Source organism: Doryrhamphus excisus, chromosome 11 (genome assembly GCF_030265055.1).
Source record: "Doryrhamphus excisus isolate RoL2022-K1 chromosome 11, RoL_Dexc_1.0, whole genome shotgun sequence".
NCBI lineage: Eukaryota > Metazoa > Chordata > Actinopteri > Syngnathiformes > Syngnathidae > Doryrhamphus > Doryrhamphus excisus.
This window is the reverse complement of record NC_080476.1, coordinates 8,602,841-8,625,259: the sequence shown is the minus strand read 5'-3', so window position 1 is coordinate 8,625,259 and position 22,419 is coordinate 8,602,841. Positions and strand designations below refer to the sequence as shown.

Sequence of the window (22,419 nt, the reverse complement as noted above, 5' to 3'; positions counted from 1 at the left end):
TAAAAAAAAAACAGGGATGCCTCAGAGGACTGAATGCTCAATCTAGTGTGAGCACAGTGGGCCAGATTGGGATGGGGGGGGGGGGGGGGGGGTGGAGGTCGGAACACAAGCATGAGGTTGTCAAATTTGCACCCCCTCCTCCTCATCCCTCCATCCTGTTTACCCACTTTCAAAGGACTTCTGTGTAAGCAAGGAGAAGAGGGAGTGAGGGGGATCTACAAATAGTGTGCACCGTCACAACACCTCTACAAAAGGAGTTTGTAGAGTTCTGAAGTAGAAGAGCATCGTGAATCAGCGGGTGCAAACATGCCTTTTTGCAAAAAAATTATGTTTGTCTTACTTGGCCTTTTGTTCTCTCCGACCTCTGATGCTGGAAGACAGATGACTAAACTCTCTACCCGGAAACTCTGTGCAGACTCGGATTGCAGCTGTAAGTACCTACACATGAAAATACCGAAAATACCATTTTTTCCACTATTTTACCATATTGCTGTACAGATGCCATCCTGATAGCTCGTGCTACACAAGACTACAACCCAGAAGACTGCAGGTTCATCTCCATCAGACAGGGGCAGCTTGTTTATGTCTATGCCATGCTGCAGGACACTGGCAACCTCTTCTGGGCTGGAAGTGTGAGTAAAACTAATTGAATACTGTACAACCAAAGTTGGCCATTTGCGACCCACTGCGCATTGTTTGTTAGCTGGCGGTGTATTATTATTATTATTATTATTATTGTTATTAGGACCTGTGCCAACTATAATACAAATATGACTATATATCTTTAAATATATTTAAATGATTGCTGCACAGCGGACGAGTGGTTAGCACGCAGGCCTCACAGCTACGAGATCCGATTTCGAGTTTGATTCCACCCTTGTCCATCTCTGTGTGGAGTTTGCATATTCTCCCCGTGCATGCGTGGGTTTTCTCCGGGTACTCCGGTTTCCTCCCACATTCCAAAAACATGCTAGTGACTCCAAATTGTCCATAGGTATGAATGTGAGTGTGAATGGTTGTTTGTCTATATGTGCCCTGTGATTGGCTGGCGACCAGTCCAGGGTGGACCCCGCCTCTCGCCCGAAGACAGCTGGGATAGGCTCCAGCACCCCCATGACCCTCGTGAGGACAAGTGTTAGAAAATGAATGAATGAATGAATGCATATTTAAATGAGTGTAGAGATATGTTGAAAAAGAGACTGCAGTTCCGACCATAGATTTCTAAGCTTTATACACTTTAAGAACAAATTTGAACAAAATTCGAGAACAAAAAAATGTCCAAACAGTATAGAAATGACTTGGTAAAACAACTGATTTAGATTCAGTACAATAAATCATCCTAATCAAGCCTCTGATTCATTAAACAATTTATTAAGGTAGTCCCAATCATTTTGAATTATGGGTGCAGGTACTGGACCCTCAGCTATGGAAGTTAATGCTCACAAGAAATATCATGACTGACACGTTCACAGGTCCAAGATGGAGAACAGGGAGCTCGTCTTGGTTACTTTCCCAGCACTGTGGTGGAGGAGGTGCATCCTCTCATGCCAGCTAACACAGAAGTGAAGACAACTGTGGGTGAACACGTACATGCTGTATAGCACACAACTAAATTCACGGAAAAAAAGCTAATGCTAATTCTTTTAATGTATTATTTTGCTTACAGAAATGGGACTTCTACTGTAACTGAACTGGCATCCAAAAAGGAAGAGCTCAACTGTTTGGTTATTTTACTGTTACCATTACCAATACCATTACCATTACCATTACCATTTTATATGACACGATACTACAAGATCATACTGAGAGCTAATTCTTATTTCATCACCTTATACTGTATCTCTATGTGCAAACTTTAATCATAATGATACACATATTAACTATTATTATTGAAATGCATTTAACACAGTACACTGGTACCGCCGTTGTTGTTAGTAATTTAGTACAAAAAGTTTGATATAAACTGAACCGTAGGAAAATCAAAGCAGTTTTTCCCCAAAAGATTAATGTAAATCCAATTAATACGTTCCAAATATTTCCGAAAATGAATTTTATACTTGCAACTTTCTTTGGCCCCATGGTGGGTTATTTAGCAGTTACACACAATAGAAAAGCACGGACTGTGAGTCGGCAACGTTTTGTTGACACTCAATTTTGCAAAACGATAAGGACAAACTGACTTGTTTATGTGCAATATTGTATGAAAAAGGTACAAACTCTGGACAGTATATGTTTGCAAACATACTCATGCCAACCAGTATCTGTATTGTGAAGGATATGAACCAACTCCGTAACATAGTATTACATAATTCTTCATCATAATCTAGTTTGCATGTATTTTTGACTCCTGTGTGTATTTTGGTATTGAAGAAGAAAGAAAATAAACACTATTGTGAGGTTATTATTGTACGGTAGCTTTGTCAAAATAGGACTTTGGTTGATGTAAACACACAAAATACAGTCGTTCATTTTATATTTCAACATTTATTCTATGTATTTTCTGTTAATATACACCAGGGGATCTTTATCATTTGCTAAGGGGGTCATCATTGAGCACATTCTCACTCTGGCAACACACATATACAGGTTATATAAGAGTTACAGTCGTTCTTCTTCATCCAGCACCTGCTCACCCCTTCTCAGTGGAGCACACGCCTGGTCCCAAGTTAATGCACACATGACACCTACAGAGAACTCACACACATACAAAAACATGGACTCCCACTGATCCAGGCTCTAAAATTATCATTCTTTTGGAGTTGACGCATTTTAGGTGAAATCCAATTTAAAAATATGATCACTTTTACATTCAAGGTGGTGTGAATATTTCAATATTGGCTGTGTTTTTCTGATACCCTAACCTATCAATCTATGTTTTGCAGTTATGTGACAATAGTAAGTTAGATACTAGTTTATTAGAAGGCTCTTTGCAGAAATCTACCGTCATCATGGCTGCCCCACCTATACATGCACTCACCTGCTTACAAAACAGGTTAAATACAAACAGGATTTTAGTATTGTGATGATTAGTATAATGAAGCTGCGTCAGACCTCCAGCTCGGTTCTACATTTTCTGTTTGGCTGATCCATCCTCACACGATATTGGAATGTTGCGCTCGGGGCCAGGTGAAGACCTGGGCGCGGTGATTGTCAGCACGCCGTCAAACGACAAGCTGGAGGTGATGTCAGCGCATGACACTCCAGAGGGGAGCCTGTACTTCCTCAGGAACTCTCTGGACACAAATCCATGGTCATCCTGGAAAGACAAAAAATGAGTTGACGCATGTTGGGTTTTTTTTTCAAAACTTTTTAAAGGTGTTCACCTACCTGTCTATCTTCATGTTTGGCGTGGATTGTGATGAACTCATCACTGACATTGACACTCAGCTCATCCGGAGAGAAATGCTTCACATCCAGGTAAATCACATAGCGGTCCTTTTCCACGTGCATCTGTATAGAGAGTACACTTTTTAGGAAAAATACTTCTGCTACTATCAATGTCCCAAACATGAATTACCTCACTGTGTCCATTCTCAGGCCAGTTTAACCAGCGCATGAGGGTGGGACGCATCAAAGCGAAGGACCACGGGAAAGGCCAAATGAGAGGCCAATCTGTGAGAGATTCAACAAAAGACAAGTCGGGACGTCTGTACGGGAAGGCCCGGCGGTACCAGGGGTACTGGATGGGGATATCCATGATGAGTATCCGGAGGAGATGAAACAACGATGAAGTGTCTGAGGCCGACTCTTTGTCAGATTTGATCTCAGGTGGGCCTTCCTGCAGCACATTTATAGTGCTTTCCCCTCCCATCTCATCCTGAGTGTCCATATCTTTCCCTCCGCCCCATTACACCCCACTTGCAGTGCTGATCTTTCTAGAACAATGATGTCAACTGTTTATCCCACCATTGCCCTCATTGTTTCATCTCCCCAACGGTGGCTGGCTGTCTCTCTCGCTCTCTCTCGCTCTCCCTCATGAGGTGACATTGGCTGGGAATACTGCTGATGTTGCCTGTGTTCTCTACCCAGGAAATGCCCCCGTCTGGATCCCAGTGCACATGTTTGTATGAGTACGAGCTGCCAGAGCATTAGCCTGCTGGCTTGCCAGTGCCAGAAGCTTTAGGACTGCGAGCAAAGTGGATGTGGGGCTTGAATGGGAAGTGATGAGTTTGTATGGTGCAGCATTAGGTGGCATCTAAAGCGTGTACCGTTTTGCTGTGGGCTCAGATGTCAAATATCTTCTTTCTAAAAGGTATGCTGGAATCTCAAGAGTGTCATTAATCATCACATAACACATTTAAATGTTCCCCTTCTCCACATTCTTAGTCTACAGGTGGTAGAAAGAGCAAACTGTTGGGTGATACCTTAACAAAAGCCATAGTACTAAAGTAGTACTTAGTAAGTGCAGCCTGCTGGCCCATTGGGGTATATAGACGGATGCCATGGCCTCTAGGGGGCGCCAAAATATAGAGGAACACATCACCGTCAATATAATTATATCAAAACTAGTTATTACTATGAACTCTTACAATGGAAATGGTTTCTACAAATTATAACAATTTGGCATATTTTGCACATTTTATGCAGCTTTTATATGTAGAGAGAAGAAAGTAATTGTGTTCCCATCCATTATCTACATACTGCACTAGTTAAGTTTATATAATGTATGCAATCATAGTATAGTGTCCATAAAAAGACCAGTATAGAGTCCATGAATTCCGACTTTGTTCTTACCACTGAAACGCATCTCACGTCACTATCAATGACGTCAGTCTAGTTAGCGTCGTTACCACTGGGACGTTACCATGGTGATATGCCTTTCTACGGATTTGTTTTTTGCATCTTAAAATCATTATAAAATGGCCACCGTTGAATTACCCGCTACCTATTATGGGAAACTTGACAAAAGAAACCCAGTTATTGTATCTTTTGAGCGAGATATTAGCTCGTTTATGACAATGATGAAACGAGTAGCGTCGGCTCCCAGCCAGGACAACGTCTCGTATGCTAAAGGGTAAGTTAGCTTGTTAGCTAACTACTTTATTCTCCAGGAGGCTTCGATGTAAACATTCAGATGTGGATACTTTTCAAGTTCTATTTATTCCCTTCTCTGTTAAACAGAATACATCTGCTGTGGTTAGTTCATCAATAATATTGATATATCTTTAGAGGTCACTGTGAAAAGTGCTTTCTAGTTTATTTGCTTTACTTTTTGTTTGCTAAAAAAATGTCGAATTGTTTTAACTAATATTTACACAGAAATCTTAGATACATTTATACGAGGAAGTAAAACCAATACTCTACCTGGTTGCTACTGTAATCATATTATTACATGGATGATTTACCTTATTTATGTATTATTATGTGTATTGATACGTGTTTCTTTTTATAACCTCTAAAGGAGTACATTACTGGCAGAGATTTGGAGAAACTATAAACAACGTCTGCCCTCTACATTGTACCAGGAGCGCATGTTACAGATTGGAGATTTTCTTGCTGGATCAAAGGTACAGAAGAGAAATTACTGATGATGTGACTATGGTATATGGTATATTTTTGTATTATTATTACAGTTTATATATTGTTTTTTGTGTGATGAGTTTGATATGTTTGCAGTTGTACCAGCTGGCTCTATCCCAAGGGTACAGTCTGCTCCTGTTTCAGTTCTGCTCCACCAGTATAAGTGACATTAAAGATATGGACCACTTAATGACCTGCTTCTTCCCTGAAGGTTTTGACTCAGACCAAGATATCTTTAGTATGAAGGTATAACGTGCACAATGCTTTTTGTGCATGCTATAATCAAACTTCTAAGAATCTGAATCACTGTTGATACTGTAAATTTTTGACTGCTGGTCTGTGTGTGTGTGTGCGAGTGTAGGTTCGTTCAATGCTGGGGTGTGCAGTGTGCATATTTGAGTTGGAGAAAAGGCCAATGGTTCTCAGCCAGAAGGGGCTTTCGAAACTGCTGCATGTGCTGAACTTCATCAGGATAATGATGCAGGCTTTTCAGCCGCATGAGCACCTCTGTTGGCAAATTTATAATGGTACACTATTACAACAAAAGATACCACTCTATCTTGAAATGAAACATCAAATTTGTATTTTACAGGTACTTTGCACATCTACAACATTTGCCGTTACCTGATGAAAGTGAATCATAATTCACACGTAAGTATTGCTTGTTGGATGGTACAGTGCAACCTTCGAAATTTAATTCCCGTACTCTTGCGTAATTTGCATAATTTTAAATGCATGCACCTGGAAGAATGTCCAGCCACGCTCCACAGAGGGCTTGAAAGTGAGGCTTGCTTGCTAGCTACATTCTAACAGCCTGTAAATAGTGCCTAAAATCTGTCAGAAAATTGGTTATGGAGCTCAAACAGTGCAGTGCATTAACAAAGGACATATAAAAGAAGTTAATGCACACTGATGGGGTATAAGAATGCAAATTGACATATAACAAGCATTATTTTCATGATGTCTGACACTTAGATAAGCTTTAACTGCTTTTCGACATTGTTGTGATGTATTTTATGTCTTCATGCATTACACAATGTACACTCACACAAATAATTTCAACGGCATACACCAGTATTCGCTTTAATCCCTGTTCTGCTCACCGGAAGTTATATATTTTAGGTTTTCACTACAACTGTGAAAGTATAAAATGTCAAAAATCAGATTAATCACAGTTTTTAAATTAGTTAATCATGATAAATCACCATTATCAAATATCTACAGATATTTGTCTAAAACCAGGCTCTTTAATAGTATCAGAACATTTTAATTATTAGGAACAGTGAGGGGTTGCATTCAAAGACATCATGTAATTCCATTTTATTTTCCAGCATACTTAAATCCAGCAAATTGTACATCCAAATTACAGAGTGAGTGATAATAATATGCACTTCATGTTTTTCTTTATTATTCTTAATGCATGCCGTCCTTGTAATGAGAATGAAGAATGCTGATGGCATTGTACTGTGTTCAGGTCAGAATGAAGGTTTAAAAGAGCGTTAGACTCTGGGGGACAATAAGTCACTGTATAAGTCACTCTCTTCTGTAATGTAATGCTATGTAATGTTATGATTTAGAGAAATATGTTTTTTCTAATATATCAATATCCCATTCTCTTCAAGGCACTGGAGTACCTTCTGTGGGCAAGCCTCAGTTTAGAGCCATATATGCACATCATGACCACTAAACATCTTCCATGGATTGTCACACTCTACTGCGCTGTATGCCACTGTTACTATGCCAACCAGGCTTCTCTGCAGGCGGAGGTGAGTGATATCAATCTTGGATTGACCTGACCTTAATTATCTGCTAATACCATTTGTGCTGTTTACCGCTTCATTTTATATTCATTTGTTTGTAAATGCTAACAGGAATTTGCCAGGAGAGCCCTTGGAAGAATCAACGACCTTGCAGAGCAGGAGAAGCAGAGTGATGGTCCTGCCAATCAAGAGACTCAGATGGCTTATAGAGAGGCCTCTATCAAGGCACTAGACTAACTATTATTCCGATATAGCATTTTGCTACAATATGCTTCAATCTCAGCCAATAAACATTAATAGGATTATTTTTCTTTCAGCTTGCTGCCTTGATGTTCAAGCGGGCTGTGTTTGAGACCAGGAGGAAACCCAAGCATATTATTATAATCAAGACCAAAACTACCCTGCAGGACTTTCCAAATGTATAGAAAATCTGTTAAATCCAATCCTGGCTTTGTTCATCGTTGACATTTTAATGAAAAAGCTTTATATGTGCTGTAGATACCATGGCCTCGTAACGCAACGGAGCGGATGCTTATGGGCCTCTTTGACAGCAGTGCAGCCCAGTTCTTGGCCATCTCTGAAGCTCTCTGGGACAGCTCTCTGCGTCCTCTGCAGGCGAGGATACCGGATGAACCGGAGTTGCAAGAGGTGGTCCTGGAACTCTTTTCTGCGGGCATTGGTATATTATCCGGTCAGTACAAATACATGCCTGTAGTGTGTTTGGCCATTAAATATAATAGAAGAGTGACTTTGAATATGCTTGCATAAAATCAAGGCGTGGCTAGTACGAGTGATCAAAAGCGTAGCGATCAGTGCTGTGTGCCTCTCAGTGCGCTGACCACGACATCGACTCTAATGGAAGTAGCTATTGCAGGTATGTTATTTCTTGTCTCACACAATAAAGACTACAGCCGGGGAATGGTGTCTTATCTCCATGTTTTATCTCCATGAAGTCATTGTTCGTTGTCTTGCTACAGGAGAAAACAAAGTACCCATCACTGCTGCCGTGAGGTTCATTAAGTTCATGATGCAGTACAAGCAACCCGATGCTTTGGCTGAACACGCCCAAGCGATGCTGCAGATCTTGTCTGTAAGTACTAGCGTTCTTTGCATGAGAAAAAAAAATAGTGTTATAAATTCTGGTTGTGTATATCAGGCGGTGGAGGGCCCTTCATTCAGGAAGGCAGAACATGAGCTTGCCTTAATCAATGGTTTCAACACACTGAAGTCCTCCCACAGAAAACGGCTTCGAGAGGACGTCAGCACTGGTACTCATTGTGATTGTTCATACCTTCCACCTAAATGTTTATCTAGAATGTCTAAGTTTTTATAGCGAGCCCCTATATGATATTTCAGTTCAAATCATAACATGGTCTTGTTCATGAACAGAAAGACACAAGTGGTGCATTGATGGGCTCATAAGTCTGACGGAGACTCTGCACAAGGCTGTTTGTGGTTCTGTCCCTGTAAGTTCATATAATAGTGGATACAATTTGTAGTTTTTAGGCCTTTTTGCACTCAGCTGTAAATTGTGGAAATGGAAATTAGCCTGTAAATTAGCAGATTTTTAATAAAATAAATATTTCTCCAATATCAATATTGCAGCCCTCAATATCATCCAATACTGATAGCAATCCACTTGAATCATACATAATTTTATTACTTAATTTGTAGTGGAAAATGTTAGAAAAGGCTTCACTTAAGCAGAGAACAATAATCAGCAACAGTAGTTGCAGGAGAAAAACAGGCCCATTTATTATGCATCTCAGGAATAGTTTTATCCACAATAAAATAAAGCAAGGTTCGACCTGCTCAGTTAAGCATTTCAACCTGACTTTACTCACCACTGACGGGGGGCTAGTCCTCTGATCATCAATCTTGTAATGCTGAGTTTGGTTGTATTAAACCTTCTCGGTTCTGTGCCACCATGGGCAACTCGTTGCAAGTGTTGCCCTCAACAAAATATCCATACGGCAGTATTTAAAAGGCTCAATTTGCAGTTAGTATCAGAGCCACCCAATAAAACCATGACACTCCTGTCAGGTTTTTGTTTCCTTTTTTTTTTAATTTGCAGGACTTAATCATCAATAAAGAACATTTTCCAACACTTTCATAACACATAGAATCATTGTATAGAAGATGCTTGGAAAGATGTCTGCAGTTTGACAGAAAGTGTCATGAAGTATGTGTGTGTTTTGTAGAATGCACAGCCAGATGCAGAACTAGTTTGGGATGTTTTGCTGTTTCTGTGGGGAAAGCTGAAGTTGCTTATAGTGATGGATCAGCTGGCAAACCCAGATCTCACACAAGACCATGACAAGGTAGCACTTAAAAATATAACCATTGATTTGGCCATGACTTAATACACACTCTCTTTATATCCTACTATGTAGTGGACATGGTGTTTATCCATGCAGTGTGATGTGGCCTTCGCTTGTGACCTGTCAACAATTGACTGCTTAAAGACAGCAGAGATGATTCACAGCTTGGTCTTACTGCTTGAGAGTGCAGCTGATCGCAGTAAGGATTATTAAGCTGTATATGACACCCACATGCAGTATATATGCTTCAGTATAATACCACAATATTTTCTCTATAATTGCATGTGAAGTCAAAGATGATGGTGAAAAGACATTTTCCTTTCTTCAGGTAACTGATGTTTTTGCATTGCATTGTAGTTCTTTGGCTGGGATTTTGACGTTGCCAACTATTTGCATAACCTTTTAATCACCTTCTAAAAGCCCTGCAGGTGAAAAGTGTACAATGTGTGCATTCACAGGGGTCACGTAAAGAGCTCCTTGAGAAAGTGTGTGAGGTAGTGACAAAGGGTTTCCAGGCTCTGGTCAAGCGTGTGGTCATGCTGATGCCCCAAGATGGCTCTGCGGCCACTGATACTGCTTACTTGCTGGTACGTATCGTTTATGACGTTTATTATGCCGCATCAATCATGTCCCCTCATGTCACAGTAGAACGTTGCAATTGTCATTTTAGAAGAGAGAGGAGGGAAATAGAGAGGATGAAATGAACGAGAAGGAAAAAGAAGAATTAGATGTGAAACAGTCTCGATATTGCCAGTCTCCACAAATGTGCTCGCTTGTCATAGACCTTCTTCTTGAGTTGAACATTGTCCGCCATCGGGCTTCACTCAAGTTAATTCAGCTAAAATCAGGTGAGCCTTATTTGTAACATTTCTATGTGTGCACTTGCCATTGCTATATAGTTTTTTTGTTTGCAGGTACAGAGTCTGATCTGTTGAACAAGATCAAGAAGAACAAAGTGTCCAAAGCACTTTTTCTGTCCCAGAAAGCCTTGCTGTTGTATGACAACATGACGTCAAAGGATTCCAGTGAAATCAGGAGTCTACTAGAGGTTGTATGCACAAATATAAATCCATCGTTTATCTCAGATAATTGGTTCCAGACCCAACCATGACAAGCGGATTTCCATGATGTTGGATTTCTTATGTATAAATCAAATATTCTTGTAGTGATAGAGTCAGGGCTGTTGACAGCTTTGCCTTGACTTGGGACAAAATAATCTCAGTGTGCCCCTCGTCACACCACATACACACCAGTTCTGGGCCCCCCCTTCAGGCCTGGGCCCGGGACAAAATACCTGTTTGTCCTCTTCTGCCAACAGCTGCAACAATAGTTATTATTATGATGATTTGATGATTATTTAAATGATTATTATGTTGTTGTATGCCTGTTGTTTTGGTGATAAAGTCTAATGCTTACATAACAGTAATATACTGACACCTAGTGACCAATGTAGAATACTGCATAGCATCACATCTTTTAATGCATTTTCTGAATACCTTATACTCATTCATTCATTGTCTATGCTGCTTAATATTCATATGGGTGGCGTATGGGTATGCAGGAGCCTATCCCAATGGACTATGAGTGGGAGGCGGGGTACACCCTGGAATGATTTCCAGTCAATCGCAGTAAATGACGTGTATTTGTACTATTTTTAGGTAGAAAATGCTTAATTTATGCTTTCTTACTAATTCTAGGCCGTTTTCAACCACAAAATAGCATGATTCATAAATGCATATATTTTAAAACTATGATAGCGAGAAGCCGTGAAATTTCGAACCGCACTGTGGTGAGGGATGACTATATACAGTATGTGATGTAAACTGCTATTTTAAGTGTTCTTTTCCAATCACCCCCACTAGGAAGCCTGCACTTTAGTAGAGAAGGCAGGAATGGAAGAGAGAAAACTGTACACGGCTAACAACCCAAAGTACTCGCTTGAAAATGAAGGCAAAGGTGTGAGGGAAGAGGAACAGGAAAGCCCTCCGCCTCCTCCCATTTTAATCTACCGCACTGACCACTCTTTAACCTTTGCTCCTGCTCCATACCATATGGAGGAACAAGTGAGAATCCCTTTTGTTTTTTTTGTCAATTTAAACATCATGCTTCAGGATCTCAATTAAATCCCTTCCTGCGTCAATTAAGGTTTTCTGGTATCAACTCTGTGGCCGTGCAGCTGAGGTTATCAACCTTAAAGTTCGCCTTGGAGACTGCAGCCTAGCAGGAACTGGAAATTTTGTATGCCATTTTTTGCACATAATGTCAACTTCTTAGACGAATGTTACACAAAAAAAAATTTCCCAGGTACCAGCAGTTTCTGGTGAGTGGGAGCTGAAGGTGGAAGGGCTTGAACCAAACCAGAAGTACGCGTTTGCTCTCGCAGCATACAACAGTCAAGGGAAGTTGCTGGGCAACAGCATAGGAGGAACCAGCATCCCACTAATGGCATCCATGCCACAGTCATTGCTCTCCACATGGGCTCACTTAGCACAGGTACGCTTTTTTGAGTTACACTTTTTGAAGCTTTACTTAGAACCTCCTAATATCCACCGGTGCAAAATGTAAATTATTGTAACTGGTCTTAAAATTGTGATGAGGAGTTACTAGTCATAGTATTACCTTATTTTTTTTTTTGGCTCCATGCTCAGGTGGCATTCCAAACCAAGCAATACATCATCGCAAAGAGAGCCTGCAAGGAATTGTGGAATCACTATACCCTTCCTGAGTGTGGGCCACAAAGCACACAGGATAGGCTTGCATCAACTGCGTAAGGATGAAAGCTCATAAATATCTACAGTATTGTTTGGTCCTGGCTCAACTCATTTGTCTCCTGTCCCTATTGAAGGCTGCATTTGAAGGCCCTGCAAAACTCATCTCCTCTCCTGTGTCAGCTCTTCCTGACGTCCATCTTCATTGAGATAGACATCAACATTCAGCAGCACTCACTCCTGTGTGACTCAGGCAGCATATGCGGACTCTTTGTCTGGAAACAGGTCATACAGTGTTACTCAAAGTGCTAGCAGACGACTGACCATAATGTGCTTTTTTACATGTATTATTATGAACATGTGTAAGATCTGTTAAACATGAAATATGCACATGTGTCTGTATATATAGGAAGCCAGACTTCATGAATGTGAACGGTTACTAGTGGCCATGGACTTAGCCATGTGGTTAAATGACAGCAGCTTTGTCGTTCAAGCTGTAGTAAGCTGTTATGCCCTTTTGGTTCCGTTCATCTTCCATCAGATCCCTTGTGATCCTGCAATTGAGGTAAAACATGTTTTCTCAATGGGATTGTTTTTCTGATATTGTTTGAAAAACTTCCCCAAACTATTGTTTTTCAGTTGCTCACCAAATGCTTGACGGTTTTGAAACAGAATGGACCTTATCTCAAACAAAAATGGTCCAGAAACACAGTAGAGTCCCTTATGCACATGATCGCCTGTATCACCAACTATCTGTCCAAGGTGTGTGTGCATGTTTGTCACAAAATATAACTGTAATCTTAAAAAAAGTCCTAAATAACAAAATTGTATCATGTAATTTCCTCTATGGCCAGGCATTGCGTGCAGCGAAGGAGCATCCTAAGGCGGGCATGGTGATTGACAGCGGTCGTGCTCTTCTCCAAGACATTTTTGATGCCCAAGAGCGACTCGGTAGACTTCCCAACAAACATGTGGCGGTAAAGATGCATGTTGAGTTGTTATTCTTTCCTGGTATAAATCATAAATACTGTGTTACACAGTTTGTGTTTTGTGTATGTCTGTTCTTAGTCAAAGACGGAAAATTCTGCTACAATGAAGGAGGAACTAAAAACAAGTCTGCAGCTGAAAGAACTTTATGGGAAGTACAGAGAAACAATCACAATAGACGCACCTCCTGGTCCAGTGAATAGTAATACTTTACATTTATTAAACATTATTAAAAACTATATGATATTACAGAGTAGTAAATTCTGCAATAACATTTCATTTCCATAGAGATTTTACCCTCTCTGAGTGGTTCTGAGGCTGTTGCTGTACTCCGCGAGCGGCTCTTCAGCAGAGCTCTAAAGAACACTTATGAAGACGGTAAGTGGTGTGTATCACATTTTATTTTAAATCAGTTATATTTTGGCATTTATGGTTATGCTTTTTTTGTAGTTATGCATCTCAGGAACCATTCAAATTTCATTGAGTTTTCGGCACTGCTACTTCAGAGAGCCTTGGAAGAAGGACACCCAGAACTTGTGATACAATGGGGTCAAGCAATATTTGACTTTCTGGCCAAGTATAAATTAATCCCAACCGTGGTTTGCATAATCAAAAAATAAATACATACATAGATTCATGTGTGTATCTTCATCAGGAGAGATGAGGTAACTGAAACATCCACAGAATGTTTGGAGAGGAACAGTCAGTGTGATAAAGAAGAAGCTAATGAACCCACCCCGACAGACACGCCATCATCACAGGTAAAACTGCAATAGACTGGATAGACTTGAAAATAATGCATCCATCCATTTTGTATGCTGCTTATCCTCACAATATACAAACTTTAGTTTTTGTACAAAAGAGTGTTAGGAGAAGCGTAAGCTGCTGAAGTCCAAGGAAATAATCTGGCAATGAGTGAGCTTCACAACACGGTTTATGAAAGCCTGATGACTATTTGTTCTCAGGTGTGCACAGGTGGCTCCACCCCGGCAGGACCAGCAGTGCACTGCAAAAGACAGCAGACAGGTGGCAGCAAATCAGCCAAAACGGAAATTGACACAGAGGTTCCATTGTACAATTATTCTTAGATTTTCTATTCAAATTAAATGGTCAATAACATTTTTAATCTTCTGTAAAGCATAAATAAATGAAGCTTTTTTTTAAATTCCAGAACTTATTGTCTCAGAAAAGTACTCCAAGGAGATCTCAGAAAAGTACTACAAAGAAACGGAAGTTTAAACTTCGTCGTGGTGCACTTCTGAAAGCTAGAACTGTCAGGTATGTATGTATGTATGTATGTATGTATGTATGTATGTATGTATGTATGTATGTATGTATGTATGCATGTATGTATGTATGTATGTATGTATGTATGTATGTATGTATGCATGTATGCATGTATGCATGTATGCATGTATGCATGTATGCATGTATGCATGTATGCATGTATGTATAAGGGCTGTCAATCGATTAAAATATTTAATTGCGATTAAGCGCACTTTCCATAGTTAACTCAAATTGATCTCATTTAATCGCATATGGAAATACGTTTTTATCTATAATAACTAGGGGAATCTCTGTGTGGTAAACGATTATAACGATAATTACATCAAATTTTATGTAAAGGGATATCAATTTCTCAACTTTGGGACATTATTTTAAAAAATAGTCAGCAAGCATATTTTTGTCTTACTCTTTTTCTTTAGTATTACCATATCAACTCTTAAACTCGCCCTCAAACGTTCAGCTAATACAAAATGTGAGCAAGTGAGACCTCTCACACTAACAGGTTTTGTTTACTTGTGTCAGCTCAAAGTAAGATTTGTTTGTTTAATGATACTGGTTTTTAAACTCTAAATGTGAGTAAAAAGCCTATTTAGGAACATTCAGAAAGGATTATTTTTAAGGAATTGCCTCAATGCACCTTTCCTACATGAAATGTACAAATGAAAATGAAAACATATCATCCATATTGCAAACCTAATGTCATTTCATTTCTCTTTTAAAACACATTGAAATACATAGAAATTATATTACAATTATAATACGTAGAAATTATATTACAGGAAAATTATTTTATTACAATATTATTTCTTCCCACATTCCAAAAACATGCTAGGTTAATTGGCGACTCCAAATTGTCCATAGGTATGAATGTGAGTGTGAATGGTTGTTTGTCTATATGTGCCCTGTGATTGGCTGGCGAACAGTCCAGGGTGTACTCCGCCTCTCACCCGAAGACAGCTGGGATAGGCTCCAGCACCCCCGTGACCCTTGTGACAATAAGCGGTAGAAAATGAATGAATGAAAATGTATTATAAATGTATTGCTGCAATTGCTCTTTTTTGTGTAGGGAGCTTCAGGCTGTGGAGAGGCTTCTGTCCGCGCTGAAGTCTGTCTTTAAAGTCCAACAGAGGAGGCTTCAATTGAGGAAAACGTGCTCTGAAGAGAGAGCGTGGAGGTCTCAGCTCAACTACTGCATCGCTCAGGCACATCTGACGCTATTTGAGTGGGACTTACATGAGTTCCATGAAGAATCCCTTCAATCCAGGTTCACACATACTGCTTCTTCTTCTTGCCTATGAGGCAGCTACGTGATCTGCTCCAAATGTTACAGCTAGCTCACTGTGTCAGGATTGGGGAAGCCTGTCCACAAACTGTTTACTTCCCATAAATCATCGTTTCTTACCTTGTTAAAAGAAACACCTCTCAATATGAACTGTAGTCCACGCCTTTATACACCATTTAAATGAGATCTCCTATGAGATCCTATATGCAATGTGTTTCAGATACAACCACTTAAATCCATCAAGATTCTTTCTGGCCAACTCTGGTTTCCTGATACAGAGACACTCAAAGGAACAGCTAGCCTTCAAACCGCTACTTACTTATGGGAGACACTTTTCAGACTCTGATCAGTCAAATGATACTTTCAACAAAGACTGGAATAAAAACGAAAGTAGGTAAAATGACAAAATGGGCAATGTTTAGAAAAAAGGAAATCATGTTGCTACTGCTATCTTGCAGTATATGACGGTTCTGGGGGCAGTGGTGAAGAGGACCAAGACCACTTTCAACAGCGAGAGGAGCAGAAAACTGCTTCTAGAATGCTAATGGACTCACTGGGGAAAGCTGCCTTACATCTGCGCAAGGCCATGGTATAGTTTGTTAATCACATGCTATAATTGTATCTTTGTTTAATTTGTGTATTTTGATTTTTGTTTTTAGGTGTTGGCACATCGCGGAGGTCACTGGACAACTCTGCAGAAAGTCTGTCACACTGTGTGGGAAGAAAGCAGCAGAATTACCGCATTGCAACAGACGGCTGCTCAGCTTCAACCTCCCTTCTTGGTTACATCAGTGGAGTTGCACAAGATCTTCACCCCTCTATTGGTGTACACAACAGATCTGATTCTAGACATGCTCAGCAGACTGGGAGTAAGTAGCTTGTGAATACATGAAAATATTGTTTCATTCTATTTTAATCATTTATTTGTTGTCACCTCAAGCTGTGGCGTGTGTATGACAGCGTAACTGAAGAGGAAGAAGAGTTCAATCTTTGTTTCTCAGTCCCACTGGATGACTGCACCCAGGTGGATATGCGTTGGGTCCGCACATTGGTGTTGCACACTCTTGAGCTGCTCCATGATGGGGGCAAATGGGAAAACCTGGCACACTTCGCCTTACTTTTCAACTCATACACCCGGTAAATGGATGTCAATCTTTTAGCAGAATACCATGAGCTGTATTAAAAACATGCAGCAGGTTTAAAAAGGGAGTTTTTCTTGAATTGTCTTTGCTATAGTACTTAATTTTGGCCACTTTGTGGTCACAAAACCATGTGAACTGAAGAGCGACACATAAATGTAAATCTGACCTGTGTCATCCTAGTGACCGATACGCCTTGACAGTAACGCCCCTCCTGATCCTGGCCCAGAGGAAGCTGCTTGAAAGAATTAGTACTAATGCAGGTCCAAATGTCCCACAACCACACCATCTGAAAACCGAATGGGTCACTGGAAAAGAGGTAGAACATCATCATTTTTAAGTAATTGTTTTTTTAGCATGTAATCTAAAGTAGGGCTGCACGGCGGTCTAGTGGTTAGCGCGCAGACCTCACAGCTAGGAGACCGGGGTTCAATTCCACTCTCGGCCATTTCTGTGTGGCGTTTGCATGTTCTCCCGTGCATGTGTGGGTTTTCTCCGGGTACTCCCAGTTTCCTCCCACATTCCAAAAACATGTTAGGTTAATTGGCGACTCCAAATTGTCCATAGGTATGAATGTGAGTGTGAATGGTTGTTTGTCTATATGTGCCCTGTGGTTGGCTGGCGACCAGTCCAGGGTGTACCCCGCCTCTCGTCCAAAGACAGCTGGGATAGGCTCCAGCACCCCCGCGACCCTCGTGACAAAAAGCGGTAGAAAATGAATGAATGAATGAATCTAAAGTATGATTATTTTTTAGGTCACATACAAGAGTTATGCAGGCTGCCAGGTGCTCAGTGGATGGATACCTCAACCTGCTCAGCGCCCGTCAAGCCACAAGAATGCTCACCTCGTCATGCATCCTACAAAAAGGGAGCTCATAGGTTAGAACACTGAAGCATTACACATTTAATTACATAAGTAATGTTTTCTTACATTAACTTGTTCGTCATAAGATGCAGAGATCAAGCGCTCACAGGCCCTTGTGTGTGTTCCTCTGGATGTGGAAAACACGCTGCACTTTTACCGTCAATCTCTCGAAAGAGTACCGCATTGTCTCCAAGTTTTTCGCTATAGCCGATCATTACTGCTGCTGCTACTTGCCCATACGCAAGCAGGTTTGGAAAGTGAGCAACGCATACAAGCAGAGATTGATTTCAATCCCATACTTACGGCCACACCAAACATCCAGCCTTGGAACCTGATTGATAACTACAATATCACTCCAGACACACTTTACAATCTCCCTATCAGCCCTGACCACTTGCCAAAAGTCATCTCTACATATGCTACATCCACAAGTAAGGGCCACAAAATACATGAAAATTCCAAAAGATACTGAAAACTTCATTAATTGTTCCTTTCCAACTTCAACCAGAATATCTCCAGAGCAAGAGCCAAGAATCCCTCAGAGTATATGCACTGCATGAAATGGGAAACCTGCATTTCTACGATGGAAACACACGGTCTGAATCTCTTTTCGGCCAAGTCTATGAATGTGTGCCTTTTGAAACAAACCCTTCATTGTATCCTTCCTCTTTCCTGTAATTACACAGCCATAACTACGTTACCAAGCTATTCATTATTGCACTGCATTTTTTTTTTCTTCTTTTTTTACCTGTAGGATGGCGCACACTTGCTGGAGTAAAGCTGTTGATGCTGCTTTGCAGAGCTCAGGGGTGATTGATAAATGGGATGGGGTGACATTTGGTGGTGGCACACTGCAACAAACTTTAAAACATGCTGGCATTTGGGGATGTCTACAGGCGGCGGTGCTTGCTGCTAAGATTGCACAGTAGGTTGATGTTTATTTATTATTATCTGTTGCTTTTTTTGTTTATGTTGAACTACAGTCGTGGCCAAAAGCTACTGAAAATTTATTACATTTTCAGTAAAGGTAAATCTATACTGCTGTACACTGTACACAGTTGTACACTGAGTAGGTCTACTCGAAATTATAGCAAAGTTAACCTCTATAGTATTGTGCCTTTAGAAGATATAGCGTAGAAAAATAGGTTGCTGAAATGTCAAGGGTGTACCGTACACACTGAGATGCTGTATTTGTTTATTCATGCATCTACAGGTATATTCTAACTTCAGATATCAACCAGAGAACCATATGCTCTCTTTTATCTACTCACCTTTTTAAGGTAAATATTCAAGCAGTGATTATTTTGTTAATTCCCAACATTTTGACCATATGTACTGTATGTATAATCTCCATCCGCCAAATAGTGTGTGCTGTGCTGCTCCCTGGCTCATCCCCTCGATGATCTCCAGTATGCTTCATACAGCATCGGAGATGAACTACTCCCTGGGGTTGACCTTTTCTCAGAACATCACAGGGCTGACCTCGGGACTACTGTTGCCAGCCTGAACTTTATCTGCCATTGGCTATTCATCACAGGCTACTACATAGCGGTATACACACAAAATGTTATTACATTAAATTGTTCAAGTTTACTCAACTAAGTGTCCAGGGAGTATATATAGCGTTGAATAAAGTTTGTAATTTAATTTCAGCTTCTGCCCATGCTTGCCCTTTATCAGCATCTTGTGGGGACTGTCTGCAGGGACGTTGAACGCAATATTGAGAGTAAAATACTAAAGGTCAGCATTTTTTAGCCATTTTTACAATACTCCAGTGTGATTTTTTAAAAAATTTGGGAGGTTTTTCTGCAGATCCGCACTCTGGCTGAACTGTGCCTCTTCTCCGAGGCCATCAAAGATGCACTGCAGCTGTCGCAAGGAGTGGGGATTCTTCTCCCTAATGGACGCTACATCACTAATGAGTTCCTCCAAGTATGGACATGAACACATACACACTTTTTTTGTTTATGAGCCAATATTTAAGTCATGTGGTTAATGTTGTCAGATGCACCTTGAACTTGTGACTTTAGTTAACTGAGCTTAACAATACTAATAATGCTTTGCACTTGTTCTGCAGCCTCAGAAGATGTTTCATAATGACAAGGTGCTCCTAGACAATGTTCAGGTACATACAGTGCATTTAACCAAAAAAACTTGTTCTTTTTAGTACCATTTCTGTTTGTGACTCTTTCTTAGGCATGTGAGGAACTTGTCAACTGTGACCTTTGTCCAGAGGTCAGTGCACTTTCCGGATCCACACTGAGGCTCCGATTTAACCTTGCACTTGTTCAATGCGCCGTGGCTGTCAGTAACACTGTACAAAGCCCTCCTGAGCCAGGTCCACAAGAAAGAACATTTACAAAATTAAGCTACACAGAAGACACAGAAGAACACAAAAAGGAGCAAACACATCCTGAGAACTCTGTCCTGCAGAATAGAAAAACAAAAGCGAGGTTATTTGCTTCGCAGGAAAATCTCACACCAGAAAGGATTAAGGTAATTTCAAGGGGACCTGTTATGCTCATTTTTCAGGTTGTGGACTCCTATAGAGCAGCTACACACGATAACCAGCACAGAAAGCTTCCGAGATCTTCCAGAATCTGCCCCTATTCAGTTATATTTCTTTGGATTTTGTACTTCCTGTGAAAATGGTTTAATTTTTAATTTTAAAATAATTTATACAACGTATTTTAGCATCTAATGTGGTCATACAAGTTTTTTGCAGAAAGACCCACTGATTGTGGTGGGAAATGGCTATTGGCAACCTGGCTCCCTGTATGCACACTCTATAATGCTACACAGACAACTGCTTTTGTTTCATTGCTTACACAAAATAAACACAGTTAGGACAGTGATACATTGTTACTACTCGCTCTTCTGACTCCTTGACATGACTACACTTTACATTTATACTACATTTATATGTCAGAAAAGTGGAAAAAGCATAATAGGTCCCCTTTAACAGATCTTTACTTTCCACTGCATTTCCTGTCCTTATCTGCCATCTTCTCTGCTTTAGTACCTCCTCCTGGAAGAAACTAACCTCCTATTGGAATCCATATTGAAAAAGCTCCCATCTTCCTCCTGTAGTGAAATTGAGAACCTGGAATTGAAAATAGAGGCCAATCTACTCAAGGCCAATCTATACATGCAGCAAGGACATATTGCACTAAGGTATGATGGCCTTGTTTGTGTTCACCTTGCTCGTTTAATCATGTTTAATATCTGTTGCATGTTAACATCTTCAGTTTGGAGATGGCAGTTGCATCACTGTTGCTGCTGCAGGACCTCAAAGTGCTTGATCATGAGAAATCAACACTTGATCCCCCATTTGTTGGGAGTGACCATGAACAGGTAGAATTATTTACCCAGGGAAACAATATTTAAATGCTCTGTGATTGCATGAAAAATGTACAAGAATACACAATAACTGCTTAATCTGTCAAGGCATGCATGAATGCATGTGGATATTTGTGTTTTATTCTGTCAACAGGACATGGATGATGGCATACGGCATGAAGACTGCCCCAGAGCAGTCGAGGCCAGTGAGCGGGTCAGTGGCCTTCTGTGGCTACGTTGCCGTGTGGCTCTGTTCCGCTGCCTCGCAGCACAGGCCTCTGATGTTGCAACTCCTCATACAGGTATGTTTGGTTGTACTTTCGTTTACTTTCAGGCTTTTCTTATGAAAGGTTGTAGGTTTTGTCCCCATTGTGCATATTATTCTTTACAACTAATGTGTACAAATACATGTATGGCGTATTACCTTTCAAAGCTAAGATCCACGACAAGACAGCTCAGGTGCTAAAGCAGTGTCTGGACGACTGTACTCTTTTTGGAGATGTCAACATTCAAGCCCTTTTGATGGTGGAAGGTGCACAATTAAAAGCACAGAGAGGCAGAGTGGACGAGAGCATGGCACTGCTTCAGGTAACAACACAACCAGCATCTTGTTGTGATATTTTAGCAAATTAGTCATTAAAATACCTTTACAATGTCATGAGAACGAGTCTCAAAAAAATAACACCATGTATAAATGTTTGTAGGAAGCGGTAAGCCTCCTGTCAGGATGGCCTCGCTTGCCACCAGGATCTAATGTGACTCTAATTAGAGCCACTTTGCTCCTCAACAAACTGAAAGGAACACAGAGTCCCAAACTTGTAAAGCTGGCACATAAGCTTTTGCAAAAACAGGTAAAAAAAAAAAGTAACCACCACGCACATAAAAATTATTTCGGTTTGCATTCATTCAACAAAACTATTTCTCTATTTGTTTCAGCTGAGTGATTTTGGCGAGAGTGTTATTTTTGAAGATGGGGAAATGCTCATTTCTTCTGGACCTAAAAACATATACCTCCCTTACCTCCACATGTTAAATCAAACAGCATAGCAAGCAAGCTATTTTGTTCAACCAAGCTATGCTTATTGTTTGTTTTAAAAAAAACGACTCAATTATGATTGAGTATTGACTATTATGACATTCCTTTTAAAAAATACAAATAAAATAGTGTGAAAATAATGACATTGTTGTATTTTTTTCTGAATCCAATCAAG

General features: G+C 40.3%; 3 protein-coding genes across 11 annotated transcripts; 2 read left to right on the top strand and 1 right to left on the bottom strand.

The window, feature by feature from the left end:
* The first annotated feature begins 166 nt into the window (after positions 1–166).
* On the top strand, positions 167–2,516 carry mia (MIA SH3 domain containing). The gene is made up of 4 exons (XM_058086290.1): positions 167–430; positions 499–632; positions 1,473–1,574; positions 1,667–2,516. The coding sequence occupies exons 1-4, from the start codon at positions 307–309 to the stop codon at positions 1,688–1,690; spliced, it is 384 nt and encodes a 127-aa protein (XP_057942273.1). The 5' UTR covers positions 167–306; the 3' UTR covers positions 1,691–2,516.
* LOC131137890 (alpha-crystallin B chain-like) lies at positions 2,465–3,844 on the bottom strand. Its single transcript, XM_058086289.1, has 3 exons — positions 3,518–3,844; positions 3,328–3,450; positions 2,465–3,256 (listed from the first exon to the last, which is right to left on the bottom strand). Exons 1-3 carry the CDS (start codon positions 3,827–3,829, stop codon positions 3,065–3,067), a joined length of 627 nt encoding a protein of 208 aa, XP_057942272.1. The 5' UTR covers positions 3,830–3,844; the 3' UTR covers positions 2,465–3,064.
* A 357-nt stretch (positions 3,845–4,201) lies between these two features.
* Positions 4,202–22,369, top strand: LOC131138819 (cilia- and flagella-associated protein 54-like). 9 transcript variants are annotated; one of them, XM_058088080.1, is made up of 55 exons: positions 4,202–4,252; positions 5,402–5,507; positions 5,617–5,766; positions 5,882–6,047; positions 6,113–6,171; positions 7,143–7,286; positions 7,392–7,505; positions 7,598–7,699; positions 7,779–7,971; positions 8,056–8,154; positions 8,234–8,370; positions 8,437–8,548; positions 8,670–8,746; positions 9,482–9,601; positions 9,674–9,800; positions 9,892–9,929; positions 10,060–10,188; positions 10,272–10,449; positions 10,516–10,649; positions 11,464–11,664; positions 11,747–11,839; positions 11,906–12,094; positions 12,250–12,368; positions 12,447–12,594; positions 12,719–12,874; positions 12,949–13,071; positions 13,164–13,286; positions 13,378–13,498; positions 13,585–13,674; positions 13,747–13,873; positions 13,952–14,057; positions 14,262–14,360; positions 14,468–14,574; positions 15,650–15,847; positions 16,086–16,255; positions 16,324–16,454; positions 16,525–16,734; positions 16,806–17,002; positions 17,188–17,323; positions 17,760–17,883; positions 17,956–18,300; positions 18,378–18,465; positions 18,624–18,794; positions 19,083–19,149; positions 19,235–19,420; positions 19,523–19,609; positions 19,682–19,801; positions 19,947–19,994; positions 20,066–20,365; positions 20,889–21,043; positions 21,118–21,223; positions 21,363–21,510; positions 21,642–21,796; positions 21,913–22,059; positions 22,145–22,369. In XM_058088080.1, exons 2-55 carry the CDS (start codon positions 5,472–5,474, stop codon positions 22,253–22,255), a joined length of 7,317 nt encoding a protein of 2,438 aa, XP_057944063.1. In that variant the 5' UTR covers positions 4,202–4,252; positions 5,402–5,471; the 3' UTR covers positions 22,256–22,369. The 9 variants fall into 9 exon arrangements, with proteins under 9 accessions (XP_057944063.1, XP_057944061.1, XP_057944059.1 ...); XM_058088078.1 differs by having other exon boundaries at positions 5,601–5,766; XM_058088076.1 differs by lacking the exon at positions 4,202–4,252 and adding an exon at positions 4,811–5,014 and having other exon boundaries at positions 8,258–8,370.
* Positions 22,370–22,419: the final 50 nt, after the last annotated feature.